General features: G+C 41.0%; 1 protein-coding gene across 3 annotated transcripts; it reads left to right on the forward strand.

The window, feature by feature from the left end:
• The first annotated feature begins 162 nt into the window (after window positions 1-162).
• Window positions 163-20846, forward strand: SAPCD2 (suppressor APC domain containing 2). Of its 3 annotated transcripts, XR_011923316.1 has the most exons (7): window positions 163-794; window positions 11291-11427; window positions 14809-14943; window positions 15531-15629; window positions 17058-17175; window positions 18254-18352; window positions 19204-19228. XR_011923316.1 is itself a non-coding variant. In XM_072430079.1 (6 exons), the coding sequence occupies exons 1-6, from the start codon at window positions 347-349 to the stop codon at window positions 19330-19332; spliced, it is 1044 nt and encodes a 347-aa protein (XP_072286180.1). In that variant the 5' UTR covers window positions 170-346; the 3' UTR covers window positions 19333-20846. The 3 variants fall into 3 exon arrangements, 2 of the variants coding, with proteins under 2 accessions (XP_072286180.1, XP_072286179.1); XM_072430079.1 differs by lacking the exon at window positions 17058-17175 and having other exon boundaries at window positions 170-794; window positions 11294-11427; window positions 19204-20846; XM_072430078.1 differs by lacking the exon at window positions 17058-17175 and having other exon boundaries at window positions 178-794; window positions 19204-20846.
• The last annotated feature ends 1689 nt before the right edge of the window (window positions 20847-22535 follow it).

The raw sequence follows: 22535 nt of genomic DNA on the forward strand, positions 1-22535 counted from the left end.
CATCATATAACCCTTCAGTGTGTATGGGTATCATTAGATGGGCAGGGAATCACTGGTGTGCACAGATCTAAAGTCTAATACATTTGATATATGAGGACAGACCGATGTGTGTATCGTCGAGCCAGCAGAGGTGAACACATTGATCTCTGCTCACGCTGCACACAAGTCCCTTCTGTGTTCTAAAATCAAACTAAAAACATTCTGCGTGCGGTCCAATCTCCAGCGAGCAGAGGTGAGACTTAGCCAATTAGCAGCGAGCTGGAGTTGCAGCGGGTGACGTCACAGTCGGGTCTTTTACTTTCAGTGTTCTCGAAGAGTTTGAACGTTCCATCGGAATTCGGTGCTAATGGAGGTGTCAAGCAGCACCCAGGGCTTACCCCGAGCATTCCTACACAGCCTGCGCACCCTCTTCGATATTCTGGACGATGAGCGCAGGGGCTACATACATATCCATGAGATCGAAACCCGCTGGAGGGGGACGGACACCCGAGAGTTGCCCCCTGGGGTGCTGCACTGCTTAAGGAAAGTGGCACCGCCTGATGGCTACCTCACCTTCGATCGCTTTGTGTTCGGGCTCCGGACTTCAATGCTCAACTCCCAGAACAGAGAAAACTGCCATATGGGGGCACCCCGAGATCCAGCCAAAGTCCTTGGGAAAGTGGGGTACACCTCCAAGCCCCAGCCCTTGGGGGTCCGCTTCGTCAATGGCAATAACCTCGGACGCATCACGGACAAGATCCCAACTGGGGGCGACGGTCCAGCCTGCAGGGGAGAGGTAGAAAGACCCAGACTAGGTAACTTGGGGGTCCAGGCTTGGTTCCCCTTGTCTTATGGAGGGGTGATGAGTATGGTGGGGTGGGTACAAGAAGGGCATCAAACTGCTGGGATGGGCTGTTCAGTGTGAGGGGTGCAAAAAAGTAGAGTGGATTGCATAAAAAATAGTGTGGGTACAGCACAACATACCAGTACACTGCCATTCTGCCCTCTGGGGCTTTGAAAAAGGTGGGGGCCTGGGCAAACTGTCCATTCCACCTCCCCAGAATCAGCCCTGTATTATCCATTTCATTGATCATTTGTCATAGTACTGTTTGTATCCTGCAGTGGTAGATACATCCAGCATTTGGACCTCATTAATTCATAGTGTAGTCATGTCAATCTCCCCCACCAATGATACTGGTCAGTGGCATCTGGGTTCACATTTACCCAGTATGTAACTCATGGTGTCACTTTAACCCTAAGGGGAAAAATGGGTATGGATATGTGCCACAATGGAAAGAGACTCGCAGCAGGGACTATGAACTCCCTTGGGTGCAAAAACCAATACACTTCAGGAAGTGATTATTTGAGAAAGGCTGCAGACTGTAAGACTGACAAATTAAATAACACTGCAAATCAAAACTTAGGGGGGCCCACTACAGCACCAGCAGGGTGTAGCACTGAAAATTGACTGAAAACTGAAATTATTCTTTTTTTAATGTCTTTTGGGTTTTGGATAGTGAAGGGTATAATAGTGCAGGTGAGAATAGGGCATCAAACTTTTTCAAATTAGTGTTCAGTTTAATACAGAAAACTTGTGACCTTTGGGGGTTAATTTCATCAGTGTTGTGGCAGCAGCCTGGATGTGGGAGATACAGAAAATAAATTCAGATTTGCTGATAAAGTGGTATTTCTGAGTATTGGAAATTTATAAGTTTGAGGGTATAAATAAGAAAAGTGATCCAACTGTTCAAAATGATGACTTCAAAAAGTTTAGGTCACAAAGTAGATCATGTGCATAATTCCATCTTCGTAGAATTAATTAAACAATAGGATAACCTGAACCTTTATTTGGGGGTTCACCTGAGATCCCTCCTCTTTATGTCTTGAAGTCTCTGAGGTGTTTAATATGATCTCCGATTTTTTTTTTTTCCTTGATCCCTGTGACAATTTTGAAACAAATGTTTTGGTGACAGTTTCAAATTAGGAAGCTAGTTGGCGTGTTTGCTGGATGTTATGGATATAAAAGCCTAAGAAGGTTATTGGGATAGGTTTGGATTTAATAACACAATTGGGTGCAGCAGATCCATGCCTCTCTTGCAATGATCCAGGAGGCTGGGGACGAATTTAAAGCTCCAGCAGCCTTTTTTGTGGTTTAGGTACTTTGAGTTAGTTCTTCATCTATTACTGACAAATCCTAAAGTCCAAACAGACACTAGATCAGTATAATAAAAACAAAAGAATCTTGACCTATCTTAACATAATCAGGAATCATATTCAGAAACTGGCTAATGAAAAATGATGACCAGCCATAGGGCTTCTGAGCCACCATGAGTGATTCAGCCTGGTGGATTCTTTGGGGTGATTTACATTCATTTTTAGTCGAAGTGCAAATTTCTCCATATGGAAAATATATAGAGCCTCACATATGTACCTGGTAGTCAGATGATTTATCCATGATCCATCTATAGTCAGAACAGCACTCTGTGAATGAGCCTTTCATTGCCCTGTGGATTGTGATATTCAGTAAGAATTGTTAGTTGAGTTAGTGTCCTAATAGGGAGGTTTCTCCTGTCATTTAATGGTAGTTGTGTTGTTCTAATATACCTTTATTTGCTGTATGAGTGTCAGATCCTAGGCAGAAAGTGAGAATGGATATCCCTAAATGAGACACAGACTGCAATAAAAATCTCAAAGTACTTTTAAGGCAGCATACACATGTGAATTATTTGTAGATGTAAACTACATGATCTTTCATGATCGTTTCTAGTGACAGATGAACAAGCTTTGTACACACAGTTCACATTTTGTTCTATAAAGAGTCCAGACCGAGTGATCAACACCCCACAGTTCTGTACTCCTTTGACTTGGTTCATCATGGTTGATGAACCATCAGTTGTTCATGTATCCATCCAGACCCAGGAACGTCAGGTGACCGCTGTACACATGTCATATTCTCGCCCGGGACAAGCACGCCCATTCTTCTCAGGTGATTATAATCTGACATGTACATAGCCTAATATCTCCCCAGCCAAGCCAAGAAAATGTTTTGGTGGATGCTCACTACCTGTCAGCTCTTGTCTGTCATTAGACTGCATATCTGCATGTTGTTTTGCAGCTTTTCATGGGTAATCTGAATAGCCATTCAACCACCAAGTCTGTCATACAGGACAGATGGTTGATCAATACACAGTAGCCCAGAATCTATGGACCTCATTCATTAAAGTGTCTAAAGTAACAGGGGCTATAGTGCCTAATGTGGAGCAGTCAGCTTCCAACTGTCTGGTAGGAATGCTCTGTGTTCCCTCTTATGCAGAGGTAGGCAAACTCCGGCCTTTAGGCCGGATATGCCCTAGCCAGTATTCCAGTCCGGCCTAACACCTCCCTAGTTATTTATTGTTGGATCTGGCCTAATTGAATTGTTGTGTTATCGTGAGTTCCTGCGATATCATTGAGTTCCCGCACAGTAACCCCAATTACTATGCCTAAAAGGCAGAAGCAATGCGCAGCTACCAGTCTCTGGAAGGTTGACCTCCCACGTCGTGTCTTCAACCCCGAATGAACTGACAAATTATTGTTCATCCAACGCGGCAACAAAGCCCTGTGTTTAGTGTGCAATGACACCAACAGCACTTTCAATTGGTAAAATCTCAAGGGCCATTTCAATTCCAAGCACGCGCACACGTACAGAGGCTACACAGCGGATGAGCAGAAGACGCTGCTCGTCGGTTGGATCAACAGTCATCCCTCTTCAAGAAGCAGGCCTCCAAAGCTTCTGAGGCTACTGAGCGTCGCACTCGTGCCTCCTATGAAGTGTCTGTTGATTGCGAAGAAAATGCATCCCTTCACTGATGCAGACTTTGTAATGGATTGTATACTTGCTGCTGTTGACGTCATTTGTCCCGAGCAACACAACGCTTTCAAGTCAATTCCGCTGTCTTGCCCGCACTGTGACTCGAGGCTTGGAGAACTTGGTCTCTGATGTTTACGAAGTTCAAAACTCCCAATATATTCTCCATCACCTTGGACGAGAGCCGTGATATCAAAGACACTGGGCAGCTGGCCATCTTTGTGCATGGCATCACGCAAGACCTGGAGGTAGTCAAGGAGTTTCTCAGCCTCATCCCGATGAATGGAATGACAACTGGCCAAGATGTCCTCAATGCCCTTCTACCTGCTTTGAGTGGTTTCGACCTGTTGAAGCTCGTCTTGGTAACTACTGACGGTGCACCTGCCATGGTTGGGTCTACCAAGGGACTTTTGCAGCTGCTCATCAACCACTGCTGCTCTTTGGGCTGTGCGCAGGTGATACGCAAGGTGCACTGTGCATTGTCCACCAGGATTATTTGTGTGCCCAAGCAGTTGACATGAAGGACATTATGTCCTTTGTGGTGAAGTTAGTGAACGCAGTGCTTGCTCGTCCTCTCAACCACTGAATCTTCAAGCACATGTGCGAAGCTGTAAAGGCTGATTACGGCAATCTGCTTTACCACATTGAAGTTCGCTGGCTCAGTCGTGGCAATGTCTTGAAGCTCGTCTTCGCCCTCCGCCACAAGATCGTTTCCTTCCTCCGTGAGAGGGGCCTCAAGGGCTTTCAAAATTTCCCTGACGAGGTTTGGCTCTGTCAGTTCAGCTTCCTCACTGATATCAGCTCTCACCTTAACGAACTTAACCTGAAGCTTCAAGGACATGACATGCTCATCACAAACATGGAAGCCCCTGTGCGGGCATTCGAAGCAAAGCTGATTCTATGGGAGAAACTGCTGTATAAGGGCAACTATGTCCATTTCCTGCACCTCGCCCAGTGTGATGCAGCCCTCATTGACACAGAAGAATGCATCAGTGTGCTGTCAAGCCTGCAGAATGTTTTCTCTTTGCGCTTCACTGATGTGCGTTCTTATTCGCAAGAGTTCAAGATCATCAGCATTCCTTTTGACTTTTACTATGACGACGACCCCTCTGATGTGCAATTGGAGTTGATTGAGCTGCAGGGTTTGCACGTTCTCTTGTCCAAGTTTACTTCTTGCACTACTCTTATTGACTTCTACCGTCAGCTGCCACGTGCTCAGTTTCCAATGTTGTTAGTCTGTGCCAAGCGTGTGATCTCATTGTTTGGCAGCACTTATTCGTCCGAGCAGCTGTTCTCCAAGATTAAGTTTTGAAAGAACAAGCTTCTCTCTCAGCTCACTGACAATCACCCTAATGACGTATCTGTCTCCAACAACATACAACATCATGTTTCCCATTGATCGTACTGTATTTTTAAATAAAAAACCTTTCCTTGGACACCTTGTTTCTTCTGGCCTGGTGTGCTTTCTTGACCTCCTGAAATGGCCTAGTATTCCAAAAAATTTGCAGACCCCGACCAATGCTCTTAAGCAATGTACAGTTTTTCAGCACCCTAAAAACTGGATTTTTCTAGCTCAGTTATGGGATGATAATCCAGTAGTTTCTGGGTTAAGGGGGAATCTGTCAGTTTGTTTATTGAGGTTAAAGCGACAGGTTTTTTGAAAGTTTCCACCATCACCGACAATGTTTCCCTTTTCCACACACCATTCCATTTTGTTTTTCTGGTATCCTTGGGTCAAAAACTGGTGTAAGCTTGTTCTGCTTTCTGATATTTAGGCTTGGAGATTGGCCACTTGATTCCCCCTTGAAACTGAATCTAGGTAGAAAGTGGGCAAGGTCAATCTACCCTCATATCCAGGCTGGGTGTTTCCAAGGGCTTTGACAGACTAGTGGAGCAGTAGAAAAAGTAAAGAAACGGTCAACTGTAAATGTATGTATATGAAAGGGTCTCCATTTAAAGCCTATCCATCCTGCTTAATTACAGTTGTTTTGACAGCACTGCACCAACTAATCCTTTCTCCACCACAGCTGCTGAAAAATACCAGGTACTTCTGGCCATGGGGCCTGCTCTTGCATTGCAATGCTTAGGCCTGGTATTTTTCCAGCTGAATGAGCATAGTGACAGAGTCCCCTTTTATTCACTATTTGGCTATTAAACTATTCTCCTGTCACTACGTTTCCAGCATCTATCCCATCCAGGTTCCTATTGGCCAGCCAGCTATGCCCATTGACCTGTGCATGCATGTACATTATAGGGAAGGCTGTCCCTTCAACAATTAGGAACCTGCCTGTACATTTTTTTTTTTTTTGATAGCCATTCAATCACCAAGTCTGGCGTGCTGGACAGATGGGTTAGAATATCCCAAAACCAGACAATGATCCTGCACGCAGCCACCCTACCAGATTCTCCTTTTAATGTTGAGAGAATGAATTGCGGAGTGTAGACAGAGCCTCTAGCCCAGTGCATTGTCGACACATTTCCCCAGATATGTCAGATTGAATGTATTTGCTGGGTGTGCCTGGAATTTAGGGGGGAAGGTACAATACGATTTAATCTAATGGGGAAACAAATGAATTATGGGAGTAAAGGGATATAGCTTAGCTGCAGGTTTCCACATGTGAATTTATGAGCAGAACAGAACTTTGCCTTCTGCTTCTACAGAAATAGGTGTCTGGTTATTCTTCTTAATTCATGACTGTTATGGGATGCGAGAAGCCAAAAAGTAAAAATATTAACAAGCAGGGGCTCCAGAAGAACCTAGTGCTTTTTTTAGATTGCCACCAACTATTTAAATTTAATTTAATTGTTGTGTTGCTTCTCTTTTCACTGCCCTGTCACTGGCTGGGACAGGTCCAGGGTGATTTGGTCTCAGAGTAGAATGAAGATATTTAGTGGCAGAGAAAAAAGGTACACATGGGGAAGTTTCTAAAAATGAAGCTGAATATTGCAAAAAGCAGCTGATTTTTTATTTCCATTTTATCTTTAATTTTTTTTTTACAAGAAAGAAAGAAAAAAAGCTAAAAAGTTAAAGAAAAACACTGGGCCAGCATCTGTTCAAATACTTAGGTGAACTGCCAAATATTTGCAGCCTAGGCAGCACATAACCGCATTTCTTTTTTTTTTTTTTTTTTTTTAACATGGGGGAAGCTCTTGCAATAGCTTTCAGGTCTTTAGGTAATATATTTACTATATCCACAGCTCACTGTATATTGGTGTGGGGTTAGTGGGAAGAATGTCACCCTTCAAATAACCAAAAAGAACATTGGTATTACTTTAACTGACTTGAGAGGTACAAATTGCTCAGGAAACCCCAAGCAACCTCTGGAGGAACCCTGGTTTAAAAACATTGGCATAGCGAGTTCTCCGAACACACTTTTCGACTGTGATTAGGCAGTCCAGCTTGGTCAAGGACCTACCTCTGCTTTTTGATTAGACAGTTTAGTAACAGCAGCTCACATGTTTACTCCTTGCCTTTTTATCTCCTTTTAGCATACTCGCACTTTGAAATTGATACCACTAAGCAATGCGTATAAGTCTAGGATTGAGTCCTGATTTTTGGAGGATTACAGAAGGCCTTAACAAAGACAGAAAGAGGCCACAGTGCTAGCAGTACTTAAAATACAACTCCCATACCCCAATTTAAACCATTTATTTTTTTATTAAAAGTCTTGGCCTGGAGTTAGGCATTAAAAATACACAAATGCAAAATGTGTTTTCTGCTTAGCCAGGGTGGTGACACCACTGTTGATTTAGTTTCCTTCTTGCTATATCACTTTCTCATGCATTTTTCAAAAGAAAGGTGAGCAACATTGTTCTCATTATAACTCTGATAGTCACGTTTAGGGGTCTTTATGGACAAGGGATGTATATCTAACTTGTACCTCAAATCTCTCCCTTCCCATGGAATATATACATGGTCATTTTATTGATCTACACATCCACTGCAACAAATTAAATGTAAGCAATAATTACCAATTGGTTGCAGGAAACATCCTCCATGCTGGAAATGTGGACACAGTCCTGGGGTCTGCAAAAGTTGTGGTGTGTTCAGTGCCATCACATTCAGGATGCAGGATTCAGGTGCTCTTTGGATGAATGGCCTGTCATAAACACCTAATGGTCATAAATTTCTAAATTGCCCAGAAACCGAAGTTGACCCGTCATGGAAAACTTAGTCATGACAGTTTGTCTCAAAAGGCCAATGTTGTAAGGGTAAATTAATAATACTTTGTATTATATTATCTCCTATGATTGTGTATAGGAGGATGGGGTGGTTTTTGTTGTTCTGTGCAGATTCTTTGTTTCCCTGTGTTCAATAATAAACATTCCAGCTTTTCCAGCTGGAATGTTTACTCTGAGCTGTTCATGCAATTCCCCACACCTATCCCTCCTGTCCTTTTGGCCTTTGCCTGGCTCCGTGACAAAGACTTATCTCATCTGCAAAGTAAATATTGGCAGTTGTTATAAACTAGCTAGGCCCTGCCCACATTAGTAGATTGACAGGTGGGACTTTGCCAGGACTAGTTCAAATTCGGATCAGGATCATTCACATTTAAACAGGTTGGAGCTGAATAATCCAGCAAACAGAGAAAAACTGGTGCAGTTCTAGGAGTGTCAAACTGGTCATCCAGATTTAGATGTCCATCCTGTAGTGGGTTAGGTTAAAAGCAAGCTGCAAAACATTTAGTTGTATCAGCATGAGTTGTGGATAGATGCAACAATGGTAGCTGTTGTGATCCTTTTGAAACATACAAATGATCGGCATGTGCACTGTACAAAGGGAAAGGTGCACATGGGCACATGCCGTGTACATAGGGAAAAGTGCCCAATTTTGGTTTGTAACTGTAACTGTACACTGTTAACCAGGAAAGGGTTGTGTCTTGGTGAAGATACACTTTCTACATTGCTACATAGATCTGTAGGTAGGTAGGAACTCAGCTAGAGTTGGTGACCACGCTGCTTGCTGTTTTGAGACTGATAGAATTTCATGGTAACACAGTAAACCTTGCTTTAACACAAAATTTCATATAACCACCAGCAGTACTCTATCTTCATGGAAGTTAAACTCATATAAAGTGATGCAAGGTGATTTGGCTAATTTTGATAAGTGGATACCAACTTTCCTGTAGGTACATGTCTAAGTGCTGCCTTTTGCAATCAAACACAACCTTATGCCAAACACTTTATAAGCAGAATACAGGAATCTTCTGTGTATAATCTGCATTGCATGAGGTGCAAAAACATCTTGCAGAATGCAAAGCCTGTCAGTCTGTTTCAGTCTGTCATTCATACTTCATAATTGATGTATATGGTGATCTGCTTAAATGAAAACCATTCTGGTCTGCACATGCCCTATCCTATTTAGTCTTGCACTGACCCTGAAGCGCAGAGTGACAAACTGGGGGGTGTGTATTGGAGGTTTTTGGTGCCTTGTTTGCATAGTTCTTTCAATCACATCAAAATGTACCAAACATGCCAGTAAACAGGTTAAAGGGTCACATATAATGTACACTTTTTCAAAACTAGTAAAAAGGCCCATTTACATGACCAGTCTAGTTTAATTACCTAAATTCTGTAGAACTGTTCAGCCGTGTTATCTTGCCAATTTATTTTTCCTTTAAAATTACCTTGTGCTTATTCATGCAGGGCTAAGCATAGGTTTAATGCTTTAAACTTCTCCTGAATATACTATCCTTTGCTTTATTTACATTCTTCCTCATTTCATTTTAAGGCTGTACTCTCCTCTGCATATTAAAGTTGCATTAGTGTAGTGTATGTGTCCTACAAAAGAGTGAACTTGATACCCGAATAAAACTCTGACTGCATTCAATAAAAGATCAATAAAGATTTAATGTGTTTCAGAATGTTTGCAGTTTATTCGAGAATACATTAAGAAACCTATTAAATTCATATCTGGGCATCCTTTTGAGGTGCCAACTGTGTCCTAATTGATATCCTGTCTGGATATCCATCACTCCCCTGCACATTGTACATTTGTTTGCTGATCATTACAATAGATGACAAACTATTATTGAGTAATGATGTTCAGTCAATGCTGAAGTGACAGTGTGTGCACATAAAGTGGCTGCGGAGGATGCACAACAGTAAAATGCAAGACATTTTTTAAAAGCAAAAACATGACAATTTTATATGGTGCACTGTGTTTTAGCAAACTACATATCTGATTAAGGGTTAGATCCACTGTATGCCAGTGCATATGGAGAAGCATATATTGATACTGACAGGGACAGTAAAATAATAAGCCGCAAATGCTAAAAAACACAAAAAATCCAGTTGATGTTAGGTATTGAAGCATTCTATATGTTTGGGTGTGGTATGTACAAAGCACTAGAAATGTTCTCGTAATGCTTTGGTTTTACTATGTGAAGGAGGCTCAGAGAATTGCTCTGAGACAAGAATATTTTTTGTTTACCCAGCAAATACATCTATATGATACTTTGGATTATTGGTTGGAGTTTTTTAATAATACATGTCCGCTGGGGCATCAGGAAAAGAATTGCACTGCTTAGGAGCTTTTGTTCCAGGGGTTTGGGATAAAATTATTTCTTCCATGTGTGTTGGCAAAACCTTACCACCCCAAGCTGCTCTGCAATAGTGCAATTTGGAGCTCTTCCCTACTGTCGCCCTGAACCAGATCTCAAAGGATTGCTTTGAGCAACAACTGGACGTCTCTGGGTTAACAGTGTCTATCTGTGCTGACTTAGCCCCTCACCTCCCTGTGTAAACTTTATGTAGCTGTGTGTAGATGAACAAATTGGAATACAATGGTCCCATTGGAGCTATAGCTTTAGGTTTGCTGGGTAGCTGGCATGACATGAAGATGTCAGTGCCTGTATGCAGTCTCAGGTCTTTTGGATGTGCTCACAAGGGAGACTAAATGTCAGTCACTTAAAATCTAGAGAAATGAATGGTCTGTTTGTTTTGAACTTGCGTTCAGGGTACAACATCAGGTTTATTTAACTGCACAGAATACTCTTCTGTTTTCTCTTATCCCAGTTAGCCTTTTCAAGCAAAGAAAGGAAGTCATGTGTAAGCTCTAATTTTTTGTAGTCAGACCTGGCACAGGGTAAATCCATGTTTCTTTCCCCCATGTGACCGTATATTTTCAGCTATTATTGGCAGCTGTAGTCAAAGTAGGAGGCAGTGGAGTATGTCATGTGTCTGCCTGTGCTATGTTAGACATGCCAGGTAGAGAAGCCAGATTAGGAATGATAGCTGTGGCACTGGCACCTTTGAATCAGATGCACTGTACTATGACAAGTTCCCTTTAAGTTTAACCTATTAGGTTTATCAAACCTAAAAACTGCACTGCCTGCTGGTATTTCTTTGTGGACCTTTTAGTGAGTACCCCAAAGCCATTGTGTGCAATTAACATTCCACTGGATGATCTTGGTTTTGCGATACCTGCACAGTTGTTTAATATGTGTTCCTATGTGTCCCCAGCAGAAGAAGAGGTGAAGAGTATGTGTAGAACCAACAGTGAAAGCAGCAGTCAAGGCATGATGGAGCAATGCCGCCACCAGCAAACCAGAGGAGAGCATAGACGGCACACTATTACCAATGGAGTGGACTACGGCATGGTGAGTTTGGAATACTTTTTAGGAATAAGTATTTCTGAGTCCAATATACTATGACTGCTCAGATTTACCAAAATAGGCTAGTATGTTTTTGTCCTTCCAAATGTTAAAGCTGAATTTCATGTTCTCTTCCACTGACTGACTACTGGTATAAACATTGCCAGTAATTTGACCCATTCTGTGCTCCATTAAATGTCCATTTAATAGTTTTTACCTATATCTATAGAACAAAAGTAGGTAAGTTCTAACATGCTTGCTGAAATCCCTATAGTGTATATTGTTAACCTGGAAAAAAAAATCTGTGAAGGCTTCTGTTTGTCTTTTTCTACTCAATAAATTAGATTTTCATTATATGTTGTCTGCCAAGCCCTGACCTCTAGAGAGGAAGTATTGGACCAGAATGGTGCATAAGCAAGTAGCTTGATTTGCCTTTCAGTGGTCTCTTTGCATGCTAATGACTAATGCACTCATCCATGCGCATCACAAAATCCTGATTGATGGCATCCCTAAGAAGAGCAGGAAGAAAAAACAAATAGCAGAGGGGTCACATAGTGTTGTTGGGTCAATGACTTGGGTCTACATTCCTCACACATGAATAGGGAATGCTGAATTTTTAATTCCAATCTCCTGTCTGCATTTCTGGACTCCCTTTTATCATCCCTCTAACAATCTGGTATTTAGAAAATTGTCCCTGATCAGCCCCTTAGCAGGAGTTTGAGTGATAAAGCTACCCAGGATACATGCAATGATATGTTAATCCATGTTTATTCGTGACATTGAATTCCTAACGTATAATAGGGTTTTGCTGAGAGAGAGCACAGACTATCTATCTCTACAACTTTCACACATTTATTCAACATATTCCCCCCTGAGACTGATACACTTGGTACAGCGTAGTTGCAGCTTTTCTAGACCCTTCAAATAAAAGTCCTTTGGTTGGGCTGCAAACCAGCTTTCAGCAGCATCTCAAAACATTGCCCCTTAAGGTGTTTCTTCAAATTCGGGGAACAGATAATACTCTGAAGGGGCCAGGTCAGGTGAGTAGGGGGGATGTTGGACCAATTGGAAACCCAGGGTATTCAATTTTGCAGCCACAACGTTGGACGTGTGTGCAGGTACATTGTCCTGCAAAACAAGGATCACTTTGGTCAACTTTCCACGGTGTTTCGTCTTAATTGCCTCCTTTAGCTGGTCCAGGAGGTTAGCATAATACTGTCCGGTGATACTAGAGGCCTTTAACGGCCGATTTCTGGGTTCAGAACTTCTTCGGCCGCGGGGACACGCTGTGGCGCCATTCCTTCTACAGTTCCTTGGTTTCAGGATCATAGATGCGGAGCCAGGTTTTATCCTCAGTCACTAACCTAGCCAAAAAGTCCTGTGCAGCTTCAAAAACAGCTTTGGATGCTTCAACTCGTTCCTTCTTCTGATCACTCTTCAAACATTTGGGCATCCACTTTGCTGAAAGCCTGCGCATGTCTAGGATAGTGGTGATAACAAACCCAACACGCTCCTGTTAGACGTCACGTATATGGGCTATTTTTTGCGGATATTCGCCGGTCCTCAATAATCAGCTCATGGACAGCATAGCAGGTTTCCGGGTCAGTTGAGGTTGGGGGGGCGCCAACTGCGGGGCTCATCCTCAACGGAGAAATGCCCAGTCATGTGACATCTCAGTGTGATTGTCCTTTGCTGTCTTTCCCTGGAGAAACAAAAGCTTTATGACGGCCCATAACTCCAATGACGTGAAACTTGCATGTGCCTCTGCCATTCCAGCTTCTCACTAAAAGAAAAAACAGTTTTAAGAATCGCAAGGACCTGATATTTGCAGAGTTACATACTAAGATATTAGGCTGTCATATGTCCATACACTCATTTTTCTATTTTATCTGGAAGGGGGCAAAGCCAGGAACTTTTCAGCTCCCCCTTGTATTGTAATTTACAAACTCATAAAATTATGTGCCATGCTGGATTTTCACATTTATGGAGAGAGGAGGCTAGAGATGTGAGGATTGTCCAGCTGTTTTCTACAGTTGGGGGTGGGCAGTAGCAATAAAGTTTAGCTTTCATTTGATCCCTCATATCAAGAGCCAGGCAGTTTATTATGCTGCTGAAAACGAGCTATAAGCAGATTGGGCCATGGCTAGCTGTGAAAGAACTTGGCAGATTGAGAGTTAGGGCCATTTGCAAAATAAGGATTCCAACAACAAACAGTATACCAAGCTGTCTGTACAAGCTGAATCTCAATTTAAAATTTGTTGGTGTCTGCTAGGTTTCTTTAAAAATTGGAAATTCAGTTATGTTAAAGCAAAACTACACTTGCCTTACATCTCTACCTGGTCCTATCCCTGGGTTTGTAATGTTTGAACAAATGATTGGCCAGGCTGGATTAATATAACTCCCATGCATGCATGTGGAAATTCATTTACTTTACCACATATGTTAAGAATGCTGACTGAGGGAGGCATGTACTCCAAAAAGTGGAAATAATTTGGCTAAAGTTTGGCAGAGAAAGGTCTGAATTGGTGACTAGAAAACTAGTTGTGTGACTTTCATAATTTATTACCTATTTTCTGCAATATGAAAACCAATCTGGTCATTTCCAAAGTGAATTAATAGCTTCAAATAACGGTAAAATGATATTTCTAGGCCTTTACATCTTTGTAGATGCTTTTTTTTGATCCCCCCAATTGAAGTCACACAACCCCCTGCCTCTTTATGTCTGCATTGCACAATTGTGTGGCGGCCAAAAAGTGGAGAAATATGCATACATCTGCAGCTTAGTTCAGCCTACAAGTGGGGTTGCTTCAGGATACAAGTGGGGTGGCTTCAGGATTTTGATTAACAGTGGCATGAGATGGGAAATATGTATTTAAGGCTTTTAGAGATAGTTTTTGCTGAGTAGAAAAGAAGAAGCTGAGCCAATCCAAAATTTGCATGTGCAGACAGAGTGGCAACTCAGATCCAGAATAGGCCTACATAGCCACTGTTAATAAGAACCTATTGGTTACTAGTAGCATCACCTGTTATTTACTATTCCATGATATTTAAAAGAATTGGAAAAGAACATGTATTATTAATTTTAATCTTTAGTTTATAAAACACAAACATACTGTGCAGTGCTGTAAAATAAATCGGGGCGGCTGATAATAAACCTGCATATTAGACAAATACAAACAATAATACAGGAGTAGGAGAGGTCCTGGCCCAATAAAGCTTACATAGTCAAAATAAAAAAACATTTTGGAGTCTTTGCCCTGAAAAAAATGAGTTTTATTGAAACAATCATTTCTTAGATATTTTGCTAAATGATACACCCTGTGACTACTGTTTGATAACAAAAAATAGATTAAAACGCCAATAAGGAGTACATGTTTGTGTCTACAGCTAAAGAGGATGAAGAAGCTGGAACATGAGAAGGATCTGCTCCTGCAGGGTCTGGAGATGGTAGAAAAGGCTCGGGACTGGTACCTCCAACAGATTCATACTGTGCAAGAGCAACAAAGGCATCTGGGCAAAAAGGTAGGTGACCAAAAAGGGCAATTCAGTACATGCGGTCCGTTCTCTGTTTAAGTGTGTCCTTCATGGCGTTTGCACTATACATTCCTCCTGGGAAGTAATTTATACCTTTCAGCATAGCTACTGCCACCCGTCAGATGTTTGGGGTACATAAAAAGTTTTTTATAATTTTACTTTTTAGATGAAGGAGAAAATAGAACCCTTGTCATTTTTTTATTGTTACCTAAACAGCACATGAAGTGATCATTACCTGCCAGGGTCCCAATTTCATTTGTCAATTACATGTTTAGAGTAATAGTGCTAGATAGTAATAGATTAACAGAGGCCTTTCCAATACCTGATATGTGTCGGACATCTATAAGACATTTTTTGATCTGTGCTTCACTGGGGGATGCTAGGGAGATTATTGGTTGGGAGTTGTTCTGTACTCCTAACATGCTTTCTTTGGGGACTGCTGCTTCTCCACAGATGCAGTGCAGTTATTGGGCATGGTTGCTTCAGGGCCCAAAGTATGTGACCAATTCCTCTCTGTAGCTGAATAATGTTCCAGCATTGGAGATATTTTGTCACCATCTTTGTCTTTTTTCCAGGAATTCTTTAGTGATGCCCAGCCAGGAACTCCAAATCAACTGCTGACCAGATTGCAGGAAGTAAACCGGTGCCTGAATGACCTCCTGTTGCCTTGCAAGGTGAGTTTGCTATAATCTTGTATTAACGTGTAATGTTTAAAGTGTTTTTGCTAAAAAGTTTAGTCTATTGCAGAGCCTCCCTAAACTAAAAGTAAAACATACCCCCTAACCCTGTGGTTTCTGCCCCCTACTTCAAGGCAAGGCCAAAGGCACAGTCCTTCTGATGGGATCTCAGAGAATGCTGGGTATCCTAATCTCACCCTCTGCTATGAGTAAGCTGAGAGTAAGGTAGCCATATTTACAGATAGTATTTGGTGACAGTGGTCACCAGAACAAATGAACAAGGACATTTTCTGCAGCATAGAATATAAACTTTAAAGCATAGCTAAACTCAACGTTTTTACTTTACATAGAAGGGTAGACAACTCTTCTAAATAAAGTATAAATGTTGTGTTTTTTTTCTTAAGTGCAACATTCTTCTAAAAAAGCGCAGCACTGCCCCCTTAAGTTTTGATCACGGCGGCAGATGGGACTGCAGAGCCTCCCAAGATACCTAGGTCATGCATCCTGGGAGGCTCTGGCTGCATGCGCAGTGGGATTCTCTCTTTTTTTTTTTCTTTTTTTCCCCCTTTAACAGCGGCTACGTCGGCCGATCTCACACCTGCGCAGTGCGAGATCAGGTGACATAGAAAGACCTCAGATGCTTCCTCTGCGGGATTAAAGGTAAGTGTAATTTTTTTATTTTTAGTTTAGTAATGACTTTACATACACTTTAAATATAGAAAAATGCAGATTCTCCACTCCAGCTCACGGTCAACTCATTCAGCCTTTCAATGTTTTTCTGTGTGCCGAAGGTAACACAATCTGTGTCTGATTTTTGGAGAATTTTAATTCCATTCGGAGACTTTTTACTTTCCATACTGGAAGGGGAGGTAAATGTTAAAAGATGTTAAAATTAAAAAACTGAAACCAAGCAGGTCGTTTGTTGGAAAAGGGAAGTTTATTCAGTCTAGAGGAATGGCCTGGATATTTGGCATATCCCAACATCAAGAAGATGGCAATCAGGCAGTTAAGTATGACTTTTTGTAGAAGGGACAATGCCAGTTACTTTCTGCAAAAAAAAAAAAAGCCTGCTCGGTGCAAGCATGACTATATAGTTACACCTAAAGAGACAATAAAAGGTGAAAGAAAAACTCTCCAAAGTGAGAAAGAAAGATTGTTGAGGTAGAAGCTGTAAAACTATACGCAAAAATACATATTTGTATTTGCAATGTGTTTTTGTTTACTAAGTAATTAAAGATTAGTGGACTGGCTCCTGAAAATAGGGCAGGGCCCCAGGAAATGGCCTATCCAGTTAGTGGTTGCAATCACTTTGCCCTTTTGGCTGTCTGTATATTGTGGTCAATTTCATGTGATTCACAAGCTTGTAAGTAAATATTTTAGTTGCTGGAACATTTCCCATGTATGCATTTCTGTTGTGTATTATAGGTGGTCAGATCCATCTGCCAATAAATGATCTACCTCAGAAGCATCTGAAACTGATGTTGTTGCAAACCTAGTCTAACTGCAGTTTTGGTTTGAAACAAACCTACCACTGAGAAATTCTGTAAGCTACCGTTGCTTAAATTGTAAAAAAAATAATTGCTTGCATTTAAAGCTGATCTTTTGGTTTCAGTAGTCACATATCTGAAAGAAGCATACAGATAACTGCAACACAAGTTGTGTGTCAAATAGCTGTACTCTGTACTTGTTTAATAAGGTGGAAAAAGCATAGGATCAAAACACCAACCTTACAAGCTGGTCAGCAATGACACTGTATATAATGACTCATTATAAGTCCTTTTTATTGCTAATCTCCAAAATGATTAATACACAGTTAAATATACATTTTTTTCACCTTCTTGCTTATTGGACAAAGGTGATGCTTATTTGTGGTGGTGTGAGCTAGATGCAGACAGCTCACTCAGATAGCTAACTATTCTGGGAGCTAAAACAGCACATCTGTGTATGTTAATTGCTATTCCCTGAAATGAAAACTACTGTGCAGTCCTTTAGGTGTGGATTACCTGTGAAAAATCATCAAACTTTATCCCTCCCATCATCATCATTGTATTGTATATGTGCACAAGATTTAGTTTTATTTGCATCTATTGGTTTTGCTCCATAATTCAATCATTCCAGCACAAAATGATGCACATACTATCTCAATTTACTTTATTGCTAGCTCCCCTACAATTTCACTGGCTGATTTATTGATTCTTATCTCCTGCAGAACTCAAGCATTCTCCACTACAAGACTGATTGCTCTTTTTTTTACCCATTTTTGTGCATAATTGGAGATTGCCCAGTATGTCGATACATAGTCAGATACCTAGGTTTTCCTTGGTTATATTAATCCCTTTTTGAAGACTTCATTTTCTTATATGAAAAAAATCCAGTTTGATCGCTAATGTATGTTTACAACTTAAATGTACTTACATATTGTGATACAAGTATGACTGTGTTGGCAGTCAATATGGTTCTGAAATTGTTTTTGTATTATTGCACAACAGGTGAAAGAGAAAATAAATTGGTACATATGCTTGTATTTAGTGGTTTGGTTTTCACCACGGCCTTCATCTCTGGACAACATTTAGTATCATTATTTACCTTGTAGTTATTAATCTTTCAACTTTCAATGACAGGCTGGTAACCATTCTTCACCCCTAACCAATGCTGTTACCGCTTCTGGACAACAGCAAACTGTAAACATGTTAAAGGAGCAGAATCGATTACTGACAAAGGTAATATTTCAATATATTTATGGGACTCCTATATTGTCATATTTCTAGTCTGATCATAATAGAGCTGTAGAGGTGCGGGTGATATTGGATTTCCCATTGTCCAGCCAGATACTCCAGTTGTTGTTCTTACTGGATTCCAAGCTATTGTCAGGCAAACTGAAAGATGCGAACTGAAAGATGTTCTTCCAGTGTGTTCTGGGGCTACTTCCAGGACCTCCTCCCAAAAAAAACGTACTGAATTCCCTCCCATAGGATCATCCTGGTGGTTTTTCGGTAGCCGTAGATTTTAGATAAGTTCCGAATCTGTTGTTTTTTCTCCAGGAAAATCTTACAGGGCAGGCCTGGCCACAGGTTTGGTTGTCTCCTCTGTTAGCTTTAAATTGCTGCAGGAGGCAACTGGTAAACTCCCAATCTGCTGTAGCTTAAATTAACCTGAAAGTGCTCAATTCTTGGCACTTCTGGATTGCAGCTGGCAGAATGCCAGCAGTATTTGCCAGGAAAGTAGTAGATCCAAGAACAGGAGATAGTATGGGCTTCTAATTCCTCTGCACAACCCATAGTAAGTAAACCCCTTATGGGGTTTAAAGTGAGAGGTGTGTATGTTGAGGGTCAGGTGATATACGATAGGAAGATATACATGGATAGAAGAGAGAAAATGAAAACAGAAAAATAGGAGGTATTAATGGGGTCAGTTGTGCCTGTGTGTGGTGGGGGGATACATGTTATTCAGTAGTTTAAAAATGTCCTTGCAGCAAATCCTTTGTATTGTCAAAACGTTACCTTAATTTTGAAACCATTACAATGATGCATGCTTGTTGTAAACCTAAATTTATCTGTATTGGTGTGTTTAGGAGGTGTCGGATAAAAGTGACCACATCACTCAATTGGAACAAGAAAAATCAGCTTTAATTAAGCAGCTGTTTGAAGCGCGAGCTCGGAGTAATCCGGAAACCAGCGCCATGGATTCCACCTTCATATAGACTCCTGGACAAATCTGCAATAATAGCAGGGGTGTGTTTTATGAAATGTTTTGTTTCAGGATTCAGCCGCCCACAGTACCTAACCAGCTTCTGAGAACCTCAGTGCACAAGATCACCCCGAATTACCAATTGTGTTTTGACGTCACTAAATACAAGCAGGGACTAACCATGCACTGAAAACTCTCCTTTAAATGAAGAATGCTTTTAGGTTTTCTTCATGTTTACAGACTTTTTTTTAACTTTCTTTTCATTTGAAATTTTTGTTGTGTTCAATTGCATAGTTTTTTCCTATTAGCTGTTGAGGAAATGTTAGGTTTCACATTTCTGACCTTAATTTGGCATGCAGTAATATGACTCCCCACAAAGTGACAGAAGAGTTTCGCCAAATTATAAAATATGATAGTGTTTAGCGTATCCAGCATGCACAGGAGCTGATTGGAAAGCTGCAGTGGTGCCAATCGCTTATTTTAATACCCCTGATTTGTGCCTGTGGAATGTAGACTGCAAAGACCAGTTTCTTTTGCCATTGTTTTTATTGCCCTCTTTATGGAACAGGAGCCATGAGTGTTACCTAGGACATCTAAAATAACATTTGTTGTTGGGTATAACTAAGGTACTTCAGTTTCTGGAGGATGGCTTTCTGTAAATATATGCACTAATATTACTTAAAACAAAACAGTCTGCAGGGGTGTTCTTTGTACTACTTTTTTTTCTTCTTGGATTGAGTCAAAACCAAATGATAACGCTAAAGGGCATGTGTGGGTAAAATGGACTTATCACTGAGCGATTATGGGAGCTGCCATTGCTAAACTCACTCTACTGTATCCATCGGGTCCTGTGTCGTCCCGGCATACGCCCCAGGGCGGTGTGCCGGGTACCGCCATCTTTTCCTCTTCTTTGGGTTTTTCTTCTTACATCATCCGACACAGGTGCTAGATCGGGTGACGTAGATGGGGGAAAAATACTTTCTGATGTCACTGTGCATGCATGAGATGCATGCGCAGAAGGAGCACCCAAGAGCCTCCTAGGATGCGTGACGTAGGTATCCTGGGCGGCTTTGCGCTCCTATTTATTCTATGTATCATATGTTCATCTGCCTAGGCTTCTGACACTTTTATTATACTAGCCCCTTCCCATGCAACGCAGTGTTCTTTTAAATATATAACCTCTTGCTGATTTTTTTGTTTTCATTCTGCACATGCTCTGTATATTTTAATAAAATCATCTGATGCTGTCAGATAAAGGGTCAGACCACCCGATATATTTATTTCATTAGGGCTGATGCTGGCAGGTTAAGTCATACATTAGGTCTTTGTATTTCTTAAAGATTAAGCATAATGTATGAGTACATGCTTTGAGTTTTTTTTTGCTCTGGTAAATCATTCTAATGTTTGCTTATGCAATTTGTTGGTACCCTTCTATGAAAAAAACACCCAAAGTTGACTCTTAAATAACTTGAATCTGATAAAAAAAATATTTGTTACCCTTTTAATAAAGATCAGACTGTAAACAAGCAGTCCCTGAAGTCCTCAATGGGAGTTCTGCACTTGACAGTGGGTAGTTTGGCCTACCTTCTGAACAAACTTCTTTAGGTGTGTCAAGTGTGAAGAGTGCTTTTTCCAGGCTATATGTTTGGGCAAATATCCTATTGGAAGATCCATGACATGTGACTGAGACAAAACTTTCTGATACTGAGGAGTACACCAATTCCCACAATGTCTTGATAGACTTGACAATTCATTGTTCCCTGTCCAGACTCCAGCCATCCCATCCCATGCTAAGCAGTTTCACAGTTGGTAGGGTATCTTTTCTTTGCTTCTTCAAATGTTTTTTTTTTTTTTTTCATCCATGGGCAAAACTCTGGTGTGACTTGCCAAAAAGCTCCAGTTTTGACTCATCTGTGGAAAAGGATGTTCTCCCAGATGCATTGTTGTCTAAATATCTTAAAAAATTCTAATCTGGCTTTTTTATGTTTATTCTCAACCATGTAGACCTCTTGGTTCTTCTTCTATTAAACCCATTGTCACTCAAAAAAGTAAGAGGTGATGCAATCAGACACCTGTTAACTTTGACCTGGATGTTTAGTGTGTAACCTTTTTCTGCCATTCCCACAAAAGCTTTTTAAAATATTTTTTTTAAGGGTATCAACAATTGTTTTTAAGACAATTTGGACACCAACAAGTGTCTCCAAGACTTTGTAGAATGTGCAGCATGTTAACCTCTACATTATCTCTCTTCTTACCTGCTTACTTTGCTTATCTCAACATTCAAAGCCATGCAAGTAAACATGTTACAAGTGCTTTTCGTGTAATCACTTTTTCAATTAGCTTTAGGAATGCTAACAAATTTGTTCATGGCTGCATAAAGTTTATTGAATTAAATAGGTAGACCTATGAAATATTGGGTAACGGCTCTGTGTGAGCCCTCACTAAAATAACATTTCTCTCAACTTCTGTTGATATAGGATCACCCACCTAGGGAATGTACGAGAGAGAGCCAGAGTTATGAAATAACACATTTATTCAACATATTCCCCCCTGAGACTGATGCACTTGGTACAGCGTAGTTGCAGCTTTTCTAGAAAGCTCAAGTCCTTGGGTTGGGCCGCAAACCAGCTCTAAGCAGCATCTTTGACGTCAGAAATGTTCTCAAAACGTTTCCCCTTAAGGTTTTCTTCAATTTCGCAAACGGATGATAGTCCGAAGGGGCCAGGTTTGACATTGCTGTTGGAAGGACACTTCTCTGCCAGTGTTTGTGACATCTAATTGTGAATGTGTTTTGCTGACTTTCTGTGGAGAAACAAAAACTTAATGACGGCCTGAAACTCCAAAGGCGTAAAACTTGCTTGTGCCTCTGCCATCACAGCTTCTCACTTTAAGAAAAAACAGTTTTAATCGCAAAGACCTGATATTTGCACAGTTACATACTAAGATATTAGGCTGTCATTTGCCCCCACACTCATTTTTCTATTTCATCTGGAAGAGGGCAAAGCCAGGGAATTCTCAGCACCCCCTCATATTGTGTTGATTTCAAAGATTAGCATTGTTCCAATGTGCCCCAGAGCCCCACATGGAAATGGATGTAAGATTGTTTACACTAATTTCATACATCTAATTTCTTCTACATGGTAAAAAGCCTTGCTTTTTATCACTGCTGTAAAAACAGAAGGAGGGGGGATATAAACCTCCCCCTCTAAAAAAAAA

Source organism: Pyxicephalus adspersus, chromosome Z (genome assembly GCF_032062135.1).
Source record: "Pyxicephalus adspersus chromosome Z, UCB_Pads_2.0, whole genome shotgun sequence".
In the NCBI taxonomy this organism is placed as follows: domain Eukaryota; kingdom Metazoa; phylum Chordata; class Amphibia; order Anura; family Pyxicephalidae; genus Pyxicephalus; species Pyxicephalus adspersus.